The sequence below is a fragment of the Phyllobates terribilis genome, unplaced genomic scaffold, assembly GCF_046119375.1.
Source record: "Phyllobates terribilis strain yellow unplaced genomic scaffold, ASM4611937v1 Scaffold_5__5_contigs__length_657084704, whole genome shotgun sequence".
Lineage (NCBI taxonomy): Eukaryota > Metazoa > Chordata > Amphibia > Anura > Dendrobatidae > Phyllobates > Phyllobates terribilis.
In genome coordinates this window covers 619480012-619493329 of record NW_027362765.1, presented here as the reverse complement: position 1 = coordinate 619493329, position 13318 = coordinate 619480012, and the positions used below count along the sequence as shown (strand labels likewise).

The window sequence follows — 13318 nt, the reverse complement described above, 5'->3', positions numbered from 1 at the left end:
GTGCACAAAGTGACCTGATCATGACGGTTTTATACATCAGTTTGAGTTAAGGAGAGAATGTTTTCAATCCCCAGAAGTACTTTTTTCTACATAATTGAATCTACAGTTAGGTCCATATATATTTGGACAGAGACGACATTTTTCTAATTTTGGTTCTAGACATTACCACAATGAATTTTAAACAAAACAATTCTGATGCAGTTGAAGTTCAGACTTTCAGCTTTCATTTGAGGGTATCCACATTAAAATTGGATGAAGGGTTTAGGAGTTTCAGCTCCTTAACATGTGCCACCCTGTTTTTAAAGGGACCAAAAGTAATTGGACAATTGACTCCAAGGCTATTTCATGGACAGGTGTGGGCAATCCCTTCGTTATGTCATTCTCAATTAAGCAGATAAAAGGCCTGGAGTTGATTTGAGGTGTAGTGCTTGCATTTGGAAGGTTTTGCTGTGAAGTAAACATGCGGTCAAAGGTGCTCTCCATGCAGGTGAAACAAGCCATCCTTAAGCTGCAAAAACAGGAAAAAAAAACATCCAAGAAATTGCTACAATATTAGGAGTGGCAAAATCGACAGTTTGGTACATCCTGAGAAAGAAAGAAAGCACTGGTGAACTCATCAATGCAAAAAGACCTGGGCGCCCACGGAAGACAACAGTGGTGGATGATCTTAGAATAATCTCCATGGTGAAGAGAAACCCCTTCACAACAGCCAACCAAGTGAACAACACTCTCCAGGAGGTAGGCGTATCAATATCCAAATCTACCATAAAGAGAAGACTGCATGAAAGTAAATACAGAGGGTTCACTGCACGGTGCAAGCCACTCATAAGCATCAAGAATAAAAAGGCTAGACTGGACTTTGCTAAAAACATCTAAAAAAGCCAGCACAGTTCTGGAAGAACATTCTTTGGACAGATGAAACCAAGATCAACCTCTACCAGAATGATGGAAAGAGAAAAGTATGGTGAAGGCGTGGTACAGCTCATGATCCAAAGCATACCGCATCATCTGTAAAACACGGCGGAGGCAGTGTGATGGCTTGGGCATGCATGGCTGCCAGTGGCACTGGGTCACTAGTGTTTATTGATGATGTGACACAGGACAGAAGTAGCCGAATGAATTCTGATGTATTCAGAGCCATACTGTGTGCTCAGATCCAGCCAAATGCAGCCAAACTGATTGGTCGTCGTTTCATACTACAGATGGACAATGACCCAAAACATAAAGCCAAAGCAACCAAGGAGTTTATTAAAGCAAAGAAGTGGAATATTCTTGAATGGCCAAGTCAGTCACCTGAACTCAACCCAATTGAGCATGCATTTCACTGGTTAAAGACTAAACTTCAGACAGAAAGGCCCACAAACAAACAGCAACTGAAAACCACCGGAGTGAAGGCCTGGCAGAGCATCAAAAAGGAGGAAACACAGCGTCTGGTGATGTCCATGAGTTCAAGACTTCAGGCAGTCATTGCCAACAAAGGGTTTTCAACCAAGTACTAGAAATGAACATTTTATTTACAATTATTTAATCTGTCCAATTACTTTTGGTCCCTTTAAAAACAGGGTGGCACATGTTAAGGAGCTGAAACTCCTAAACCCTTCATCCAATTTTAATGTGGATACCCTCAAATGAAAGCTGAAAGTCTGAACTTCAACTGCATCTGAATTGTTTTGTTTAAAATTCATTGTGGTAATGTCTAGAACCAAAATTAGAAAAAATGTTGTCTCTGTCCAAATATATATGGACCTAACTGTAAGTAACTATATTCCGCAAAAGCATGAAAAAAAAATCTAAATGTTTAAACCTTTTCTGCTGTTTAGTAGATTTACTCTTTCAGAGCACTAGATGCTGTGCATTAGATGAAATTAAAGGGGGTGACCACTGCTGGACAACCTCTTAAAGGGAAACTGTCACCCCCTGGGACTTTTCAGACCTCTAATATGGGCATACAGGTGATAGAAATGTAAATCTATACATACCTGTATGCCTCATATTAGAGGTCTGGTTGGTTTGAAATGTCTTTTTATTCAATCTGTTTACTGATCCTTGGGGGACGGGAAGAAATCCCCACCTACTTTATGAATTACAATGTCCCCCACACCCACTCCCTTGCCCTGTGACATGCAGTCTCGTCTTCCAAGTCCCGCTCATGCTCACATCACCTTTAACACAAGGCGCACTTTTTTTTTCTCCTAGCTATGTGACTCCCTGGCGTCTGCTCACAAGATCACTGCTGGAAACATAACCGGGAGAAAAAAGTGTGACTCGTGTTAAAGGGAATCTGTGGCCCCCCCGGGTGATATCATACCACTACTATGGCCATACAGGTTATAGAAAAGTAAGGCTATGTGCCCACGATGCAGAAATGCATGCGGATTTTACATGCGTTTTTCCCGCCAGGTAGAAGCGTTTGTCAAGCGTTTTTGCATGCATTTCTACATGCGGGTTATTAAGCGCTTTTCAAAGCAATTTTAGCATCACTTGGAAAGTGCTTGACAACTTGGTCACACTATATAAATCCATGCAACCGGCATATATAGTGTGACCAAGTAATAGTTAAAAAGGAAAATAAAAATAAATGAATAAAATAAGAATGGTGAAAAGTAAAAAATAAAGATTGTACTTGCCTTCCGATGGCCCGTGGTCTTCTTCTCTGATGTGTCCAGTTTCCCCTGTGTCTCGTGGTGGTGTGAAGGACCTGCGATGACGTCATTGAGTCATGTGACAGGTCACGCGACCGCCGACGTCAGTGGTCGCGTGACCTGTCTCATGACTCAATTACGTCATGTCAGGTCCTCACACCACCGCGAGCCGCCCAACACACCGCACGCATCGCTGAGGAGACCGGGAGGACATCAGAAGGTAAGTATAATCTTTATTTTTTTATTTTAAATTCTTTTTTTTTACAGGTACCATTTTACAATTACGCTGCGTGTCCGCAAAATTAATGGACATGCTGCGTATTTTTCCGCATTGATAATCCGCAGCGGAAATTTCCGCACAGCACATGCGGATTATCATTGGGGATCATGGGGCACATATTACCAAGCGTTTTTTAAGCGTTTTTGCTGCGGAAATTCCACGGCAAAAGCTCTTGAAAAACGCATAGTGGGCACGCAGCCTTAATCTATACATACCTGCATGGCCCATAGCTGAGGTCTGATTGCAGAGAAAAGCACTTTAATTAATTATTTTTTCCACAGGCTTGAAGCAAACCCCGCTTATGTGCTTATTATTCCCCTAAATCCCCGCCTCTCTGCTTAATTATCATATCCCCCCACTCCCCTGCATGTCACAGGACCCTGTGTGGTGCACTGTGCTCCCTGACTTCCGGGCATGCGCAGAGGGCCGCTCACATAGAGCGCGCTTTGCTTCATCCCGGCCTCGACTCTCCGTGCACTGTGCTGCAGGGTTCTATTGCGCAGGCGCCGGGAGTCACCGTCACTTTCCGGCATCTGCGCAATAGAAACCTGCAGCGCAGAGCACAGGTAGACGGGCCTGGATGAAGCAAAGCGCGCTCTATGTGAGCGGCCCTCTGCGCATGCCCGGAAGTCAGGGAGCACAGTGCACGTCACAGGGTCTGTCACAGGGCCCTGTGACGTGCAGGGGAGGGGGGATATGATAATTAAGCAGAGAGGCGGGGATTTGAAGGAATAATAAGCACACAGGCGGGGATTGCTAGGCGTCTCCCGGACACCAAGCCTATGGAAAAAAGAATTGATTAAAGTCCTTTATGCCCAGAGGTCTGATATTGCCCAGGGGGGTGACACATTCCCTTTAAAGGTGAGGTGAGCGTGCGCGGGACCTGGAAGATGAGACTGCACGTCACATGCAGGGGAGTGGGGTTGGGTAACATTGTAATTCACAAAGTAGGCGGGGATTTCTTCACCCCAAGCATCAGTATACGGATTGAATAAAAAGACATTTTAAATCAACTAGACCTCTACTCTGGGCCATAGCGGTAGGTATACATTTACATTTCTATCACCTGTATGCCAATATTAGAGGTCAGATAAGGGCCAGGGGGTGACAGATTCCCTTTAATAATGGACCAAGTTGCTATCTAAATTAATAATGGTGAAAAAAAGCAATATGATGTTGCTCTTCTGTTTTTAGCCTTCTGTTCCCCGCTTGTCTCTTAACATACAAATATCCCATAATTGCTGCCGTGGTCATGTGACATTTGTTCATGCCAGGAGATGGGCAGAGTACACAGGGCTGAGGGCAGAGGTGCAACGCCGACAGATTGGTAAATCCAACATGGTAAGCTAAACCTCCGACTCCACAGCACGGCCTCACTACTGAGCGTGTACATAAAGTGCAGCACAGATTCATCTCACCTAAGCAGAGACCCTTACATCAGGAACAGAACAGACATTTATAGGACATTTCATAACTTTCCCAAATTCTTACGAAAACATTTACAGCACATCCTGCATTATACTACTGTACCCAATTTATTATATATTTTCAGAGTCGGTCCATTTTATACCGACTCCACCTAAATGGAGACCGACTCCACAGCCCTGGTTACATTTATTAAATCAGTAAGGTGACTGAGGTTGAGACGTCAGTGGAGTAGCTGTATAGAGCTACTATATATGCATATGTGCTAATCAAACTGCCCTGCAGTTACGCAATGTGGCACTTAGCAGTGGTATTTTTGTGCCAGACATCCATATAACTGATTTGTGAGCTACAGTGTATAGTTTGATGGATAGATATATTTGTGTGTGTATGTATATAAATTAACACATGTGGAATTATATACTTAACAAAAAAGTATGAAACAACTGAAAATATGTCTTATATTCTAGGTTCTTCAAAGTAGCCACCTTTTGCTTTGATGACTGCTTTGCACACTCTTGGCATTCTCTTGATGAGCTTCAAGAGGTAGTCACCGGAAATGGTCTTCCAACAATCTTGAAGGAGTTCCCAGAGATGCTTAGCACTTGTTGGCCCTTTTGCCTTCACTCTGCGGTCCAGCTCACCCCAAACCATCTCGATTGGGTTCAGGTCTGGTGAATGTGGAGGCCAGGTCATCTGGCGTAGCACCCCATCACTCTCCTTCTTGGTCAAATAGCCCTTACACAGCCTGGAGGTGTGTTTGGGGTCATTGTCCTGTTGACAAAATAAATGATTGGCCAACTAAATGCAAACCGGATGGAATAGCATGCCGCTGCAAGATGCTGTGGTAGCCATGCTGGTTCAGTATGCCTTCAATTTTGAATAAATCCCCAACAGTGTCACCAGCAAAGCACCCCCACACCGTCACACCACCTCCATGCTTCACGGTGGGAACCAGGCATGTAGAGTCCATTCGTTCACCTTTTCTGCGTCGCACAAAGACACGGTGGTTGGAACCAAAGATCTCAAATTTGGACTCCTCAGACCAAGCACAGATTTCCACTGGTCTAATGTCCATTCCTTGTGTTCTTTAGCCCAAACAAGTCTCTTCTGCTTGTTGCCTGTCCTTAGCAGTGGTTTCCTAGCAGCTATTTTACTATGAAGGCCTGCTGCACAAAGTCTCCTCTTAACAGTTGTTGAAGAGATGTATCTGCTGCTAGAACTCTGTGTGGCATTGACCTGGTCTCTAATCTGAGCTGCTGTTAACTTGCGATTTCTGAGGCTGGTGACTCAGATAAACTCATCCTCAGAAGCAGAGGTGACTCTTGGTCTTCCTTTACTGGGGCAGTCCTCATGTGAGCCAGTTTCTTTGTAGCGCTTGATGGTTTTTGCAACTGCACTTGGGGACACTTTCAAAGTTTTCCCAATTTTTCGCACTGACTGACCTTCATTTCTTAAAGTAATGATGGCCACTCGTTTTTCTTCGCTGCTTTTTTCTTGCCATAATACAAATTCTAATAGTCTATTCAGTAGGACTATCAGCTGTGTATCCACCAGACTTCTGCACAACACAACTGATGGTCCCAACCCCATTAATAAGGCAAGAAATCCCACTTATTAAACCTGACAGGGCACACCTGTGAATTGAAAACCATTTCCGGTGACTACCTCTTGAAGCTCATCAAGAGAATGCCAAGAGTGTGCAAAGCAGTCATCATAGCAAAAGGTGGCTACTTTGAAGAACCTAGAATATAAGACATATTTTCAGTTGTTTCATACTTTTTTTGTTAAGTATATAATTCCACATGTGTTAATTCATAGTTTTGATGCCTTCAGTGTGAATGTACAATTTTCATAGTCATGAAAATACATAAAAATCATTAAATGAGAAGGTGTGTCCAAACGTTTGGTCTGTACTGTATATATAATATATGTATGTGTATATATATATCTATATCTCTATCCATATGTATATTTGTCACAGGGCCCTGTGATGTGCAGGGGAGGGGGGGATATGATAACTAAACAGAGGCGGGGATTTAGGGGAATAATAAGCACATAGGCAGGGATTTCTTGACATTCTACAGGAACGGGGAAGGAGACAGTAGGTTGGGGGTGGTTGCAGTAGCTTTGGTGTTGAGGTTGCAGCAAGCAAGGTCATGGCAGGCTGTAAGCTTGTTTGAAGAGATGGGTTTTCAGGTTCCGTCTGAAGGATCCAAATGTGGAGGCTAATCAGACGTGTTGAGGCACAGAATTCCATAGGATGGGGAGAAATCTTGGAGGCGATTGGGTGAGGAACGAATTAGTGTGTAGGAGAGGAGGTGGCCTTTGGAGGACTGGAGATTACGTGAGGAAATATATCGGGAGATTAGTTCAGAGATGTACAGAGAGGAAAGGTTATGGATGGCTTTGTAGGTCAGTGTTTGTAGTTTCAACTGGATATTCTGCGCAATTGGGGGCCAGTGAAGAGATTTGCAAAGGGGGGTAGCGGAGGAGTAGCGATGCGAGAGATGAACCAGTCACGCAGCAGAGTTGAGGATGGACTGGAGGGGTGTGAGAGTGGTAGCAGGTAGGCCACAGAGGAGCATGCTGTTGTTGTCGAGGCGGGAGATGATGAGGGCATGCACAACCAGTTTAGTAGATGGAGGGATTCTGGAAATTTTTGAGCTGCAGGCAACAAGAGGTGGCGAGAGCTTGGATATGGGGTTTGAAGGACAGGGAAGATTCAAGGGTTACTCCGAGGCAGCGGATTGCCGGTACTGGGGAAAGTGTGGCGTCATTTATTGTGATAGAAATATCAGGTGGGGAAGATACGCAAGATGGGGGAAAGATGAGTTCAGTTTTGTCCACATTGAGCTTTAGGAAGCAAGAGGAGAAAAGGAGGATATGGCTGATAGACATGCTGGAATTCTGGACAGCAGAGCGGTGACATCTGTGCCAGAGAGGTAGATCTGGGTGTCATCAGCGTACAAATGGTATTGGAAGCAGTGAGATTTTGAGCTGTCCCAGGCCAAGGGTATAGATTGAGAAGCGTAGTGGTCCTAGGACAGAGCCTTGAGAGACTCCCAGAGTGGGGGCGGGATGAGGAGGTAGCGTGGGAGATGCTAAATGTGCGGTTAAAAAGGTATGAGGAGATCCAAGATAGGGCAAGTTTTTGATGCCAAAGGAAGAGAGGATCTGTAGTAGGACTGGCAGTGGTCTACTGTGTCAAAGGCTGAGGACAGGTCAAGAAGGAGAACAGAATTGTCAGCTTTGGCTGTAAGTAATTAGTAATTTTGGTAAGGGCAGTTTCGGTGGAATGGTGTGGGTGGAAGCCAGATTGTTAGTTGTCGAAGAGGGTTAGATGAGAAGTGAGAGGAAAGTTCAGCGTGAACGTGTTGCACAAGGCTTTTGGAGGCAAATGGGAGCAACGATATAGGGCGGTAGCTAGACAAGGCGGTTGGATCGAGGGATGGCTTTTTGAGGATGGGCATGATTGTGGAATGCATGAAGGCAGCGGGGAAGGTACCAGAAGTTAGTGATTGGCTGAAGAGATGGGTAAGGGATGGGATGAGTGTGGGGAATGAGTGTCGAGGGCGACCGAGTCAATAGCTGATGTGAGAATGGCATTGTAGAAAGCAGTGGCGTTGACGGTGTCGTGGAGTGAGGATATGGATATCAGTGGTAGAATAGAGTCAGAGAGTGTACGAGTGTCTAGATGTGCAAGGTTTCTGCGGGGGTGTGCTAGTTGCTGGGCATGGGTGGCAGGTGAGGAGAACTGGGATGAGAGAGTATATGGTGGTCAGATAAGGGTAAGGGGGAGGTTTTGAGGTTAGATCGGGAGCAGAGTCGGATGAAGGTGAGGTCTAGTGTGTGTCCGTCTGTGTGGGTAGCTCAGGAGGACGAAGTCCAAAGGATGAAGTAAGCGACAGGAGTTTAGATGCTGTTGACTGGCGAATGTCAGTGGGGATGTTGAAATCACCCATGTTGATTGTGGGAATGTCAGCAGAGAGAAAGTAAAGCAGCCAAGAGGAGAATTGGTCAATAAAGGCAGTGACCGGGCTCTCAGGTCGGTATGACAGCCACTTGGAGGGAGAGTAGATGCGGACAGAGTGGACTTCAAAAGAAGGGAGGGTAGAGGTGGGATAGGGATAAAGGTGTAGTTGGTAGAAAGGAAAAGACCTACTCCTCCACCATGTCTGTTACCAGGGCGAGGAGTGTGGGTGAAGTGGAGCCCACTATAACACAGCGCAGCAGGGGAGACAGTGTTGGCGTGTGTCAACCATGTCTCTGTGATGCCCAGGAAGGAGAGATGGGCCTCTCTGAGAGGTAAAGAGGTCGTGGACAAAATAGAGCTTGTTGCAGACAGAGTGGGCGTTCCAAAGTGCTCCAGAGAGAGGGAGCAGGGGGGTGGGCGTTAGGGGCACGGGTTTTATTTGGGAGAGGTTGCGGTAGTTTGCAGTTGGTTGGAAGCGATAGGAGGAGGAATTGGTGGGAGTTGTGAATTATGGGGCTCCAGGATTGGGAGAAGGAGAGTGTCCGGCTTGTTTTATGTTTATAGATAGATCTGAGGTTGAGGAGCAGGTGTGCAGATGAGGTCAGGTGAGGGGGTAAGCGGGAAGGAGAGATTATTATTTGGTTAGAGAGTGCTGGGGTTTGGGGGATAGTGAAGGAGAGTAAGGATTAGTGGTGCAAAGACAGCAAGGGCGTATGTAAGCATAATGAAGGTTTAAGTGTGAATGAGAGAGAGAAACTAAGCACAATTAGTAAATAGTTACTCCTACCTTCTGGCCTATTTCCGGCTTATTTCAGATTAAGACCCTTAAGCACGACCCTTCAGAGCCAGACCCATCTTTATCTAGAAGTTTCATCTCTACCCAATGTGGGTTTGCGTTTTTTTTTTTATTTATTGGGATTCGCCCTTTTATGATTCAGAATAAGATGTTTAGATTTTTTCCAACCGCTTCAATTAAGTGCTTATGACCTGCTATTAAAGGGAATCTGACATCTGATACTTGCTGCCCAATCTGAGGGTGGCATGATTCAGGCAGTGGCTGAGATCAGTTAGTGGATTGGGCATGAAGTGTCAGATGTCAGGTTCACTGTAAAGCGCTTGCACGTACTGTGTGTGTTCGGCTACTGCTGCTAGACTGCATTTGTGGCCGGTTCCTTTGGCAATAAGCTGTAAACAATAAAAAAAGAAAATTTTTAAGTAACCTGTCGCCATGAAAATGCAGTCCTATCTGCAGGCATCATGTTATTGAGGAGGAGGAGGAACAGATTAGATTGATATATAGTTTTGTGGAAAAAAAAATTCAGTATAAGCTGTTTTCATCACCTAAATCTGTTCTTTCTGAGACTTTCAGTCCAGTGGGCAGTCCTGTCAATGATTGACATCTATCACTGTAAGTACACTTGTACAGAGAAAGTTGTCAATCACTGATAGGACCGCCAACTGGACAGAAAATCTCAAAAGGTAGAGGTTTGTGATGAAAATACGGGTTATACGGACCTTTTTTTCAGTAAACTATAGATCAATCTAATTTGATTTTCCTTCTCAATAACATGATGCCTGCAGATAGGACTGCATTTTCATGGTGACAGGTTCCCTTTAATATCAGGAGAACAGATGCAAATTTTAATGAAAAGTAACTGCAACAGTGATTATGTATTTTATCAAATGCAACATATGTAATATTTTATGTAAGATTCACTTCTACGTCATTAAAAACACATGCAATAGAACATCTAAATAGGTTTTGTGATACTAACACACAAGGTTTCCAATCCAGTTAAAATGTATTACTTTTATACTGCAGTTAAAAGGATTGTTCACCACTCGGGGAAACCCCCTCCTCAATCCCTATGTTTTCCCCTTGTAAAATAATACATATACTCACCTCTGTTGCCGGTGCTGTTCCCGAGGTGTCGACACGGGGTCTCCCAGGGCTCGCATAACATTGTCATACGATCCTTGCGGCCAATCAGCGCTTGCTTCACTCTGCCCTATGGGTGTTATTTTACTGGGCCAAACAAGGATTGAGATGGGGTTGTCCAAGTAGTGGACAACCCATTTAAAGACCGCGTCTGTCTGAAAATGCAGTACCTTATATGCATGTACTTTGTGGAGTTTTAAAATCTTCTAATAAAAATTGTGACCTGCAGGTTAAAACTTATTTCAAGATTTGTCAATGAAATGGAAAGCCCTCTAGGGTATTATTATAGACTGCAAATAATGTTTTTGTACATATTTCTAGCAATATGATTTCTTTTCAGTTACATCGCCTGATACCAGCGTGTCAATATTTAGCTGGCAAGTTAATACGTATGGACAAAATAAGCCTTCAATTTACATGGGAGTGTTTGATATAAATCGTTGGTATCAAGCACAGATGCCGGATTCTTTAAGGTAAGATTTTTTTTTTTGTGGGAGAGGAGAGTAATGGCATTCCTTTCATTGTATACTCCAATTATTTTCTTTCTCTCACAGGCCTGGTCAGTTTCTTAGAAACTGTTCATATGTTGCATTTTGGTCTCTTGAAGCCTTGACAAACATGACTGATGACACCATCTTTGATGTTCTTGTACATGAACGTAGTTTGAGTAGAGGTGTTCCGCCTGCATATCCACCACCAGAACAGTTCTACTTTCCAAGCACCTATAATTTTGGTAATGATTATTTTTAATTATTATTGATGGCCTTGAATAGTAAATTAATTTATATATATTTTTTCCTATATAAATTAGACCTATTTTAATATAATAATGTTTATGTACCCCTCCTGCTACAGTTTGACCCTGTGATAGTACATGCTCTGGCATTATTACGGCACCCTGATTTTGTGCCATTATTAGTCATTGTTCGCTTCTGGGATTTGAACTGAAAGCGGTCTAGAAGCCAGTGCAGTAGCCATTGAGCTATACACTGAATAAATCTAGGCGTTCTATTAGGTTATATGATTTTCAGTGCAAACCAGTCTGCAACTCATTGGGACTTTCACACATACCTCCTCCAAGCCAAATATAAATGATGTGTGACTTTGATATGTGATTCTGATATCTGACTTTCTTCAAACATCAGAATCACAGTGACTTTTAGACACCTCGGGTATTTTCATGGTTGATCTCATAAGCCAAGAAAAACTTCTTTCATCAATTGAGTGAATAGCTCAATGGTAAGTGCACTGGCTTCTGGACAAAGTTTTGGGTTCAAGTCCCAGCGAATAGTGACTTTTTTTTTATCACATGTCAGTCAGTTCTCAGACAAGGTATTTAGCCTCAAACTGGCATAATTCTGATGCTTGACTTTGATGTCTGATCATGTCCTAAAATGGACACTGTAAGTTGATTCCCTGTCATAAACAGGTACAGTGTTCCACCTCACCCATCTCCTCCTCACCCTTTCAGCAGCAATAATGTGCCATCTGTCCATTCCACATCTCATCCCTATAGATCACCAAGAACAAATGCCACTTCTCCATCCCACCTGTCATCAGGAATGATGCACCCCTTGTCTGTCCCTCTCCCGTCCTCACCTGTGATCAGTAGGAATGATGTGCCATCTCTCCATCCCACGCCTTATTAGCAGGACACACAGTGCATTGTGAAAGTATTTGGCCCCCTTGAACTTTTCTACCTTTTGCCACATTTCTGGCTTCAAACATGAAGATATAAAATTCTAATTTTTTGGGGAAGAACCAACAACCAGTGGAACACAATCATGAAGTGGAACGAAATTTCTTGGATATTTTAAACTTTTTAAAAAAATTAAAAACTAATTTAGGTTTAATGAGTTTTCTGACGATATTTTTTTTGTTTTCTGTCATATTGAAGATGCTACTTGCTTGTTGAATTCCGGAGTTATCCACATCACATGCACTGGCTTTCATAAAGAGGTAAAAGAACAATGAAATCTTTCCTATCTAAATTTGACAAATTTGCTTGAGATTTTTATTTATTGAAAATTATAATTTTTTTCTTTAAAAGGAATCTGTCAGCATGTTTTTGCTATGTAAATTAAGGACAGCATGACGGGGATAAAGCACTAAACTCAATGGTGTCATATGTCCACGCTGTGTGGTGGTGTTACACTTTAATCACCTTGATTAACATTGCTGTGAGGATCCGGCAGGCCGGCAATCGTCCAACTCAGCCCCCTTCTGTGATAAGCACCTCACTGTCTGTAGAGAGCCTGGTGTGGGCAGGGGCAGCTTTCTCATCTCTGCTGCATTGCTAAACCTAAAAATTGTGTCCCTACTACTGCGCCCAGTAATCAAAGTGGTACATCGTTGGATTCAGGGTCTCTTTGCCTACATCAGGCTGCTTAGAGGAGGTAGCAATAATCTGCTGAGAGATTCCCTTTGATCATTAAATCTTCTTGGAACAGTTTATATACAGTAGATGCACTTTGTTTTTGCAACACTTTTCACCTACTCAAATGAATGGGAAAAATAACGTTTTACATACATACATACATACATACATACGTACGTACGTACGTACGTACGTACATACATACATACATACATACACCATACATACATACATACACCATACATACATACATACACCATACATACATACACCATACATGCATACATACATACATACATACATACAACAAAATGCACGTTTGTACGCAGTGTTTTTTTTTCCAACGCTTTGTTTTGGGGCAGAAGCATTTGCAGCAAAAATGCAATGTCTGAACATTTATGTTTCTGCTTGTCAATGGAAATCATTAAAGTGAACCTGTCACAAGGTTTGTACCATATAAGATATGGCCACCACCGTTCAGCCCTGATATACAGCATTCTATAATGCAGGGTATATGCCCCCAAGCCGGCCTGCAAGACAATAAAAAGATGTTTTATTATACTTCCCTGCGTGGCGGTCGAGTCTGGTCCGAGGGGTGTCGCCCGTCCTTGTCCAGCGTCGTTGTCCTCCTTGCTTTGTGTGGATGACTCGTCCTGTACGTCATCCACAGATTCTCCCG

General features: G+C 43.4%; 1 protein-coding gene across 1 annotated transcript in view; it reads left to right on the top strand.

Moving 5' to 3' along the window:
- Window positions 1–13318, top strand: part of LOC141273767 (protein ELYS-like) — a 105631-nt gene that overhangs the window by 13709 nt on the left and 78604 nt on the right. Inside the window, exons 8-10 of the mRNA XM_073686105.1 lie at window positions 10603–10735; window positions 10817–10995; window positions 12160–12221. Coding sequence (XP_073542206.1) covers window positions 10603–10735; window positions 10817–10995; window positions 12160–12221 — 374 coding nt within the window. The remainder of the gene's footprint in view (window positions 1–10602; window positions 10736–10816; window positions 10996–12159; window positions 12222–13318) is intronic.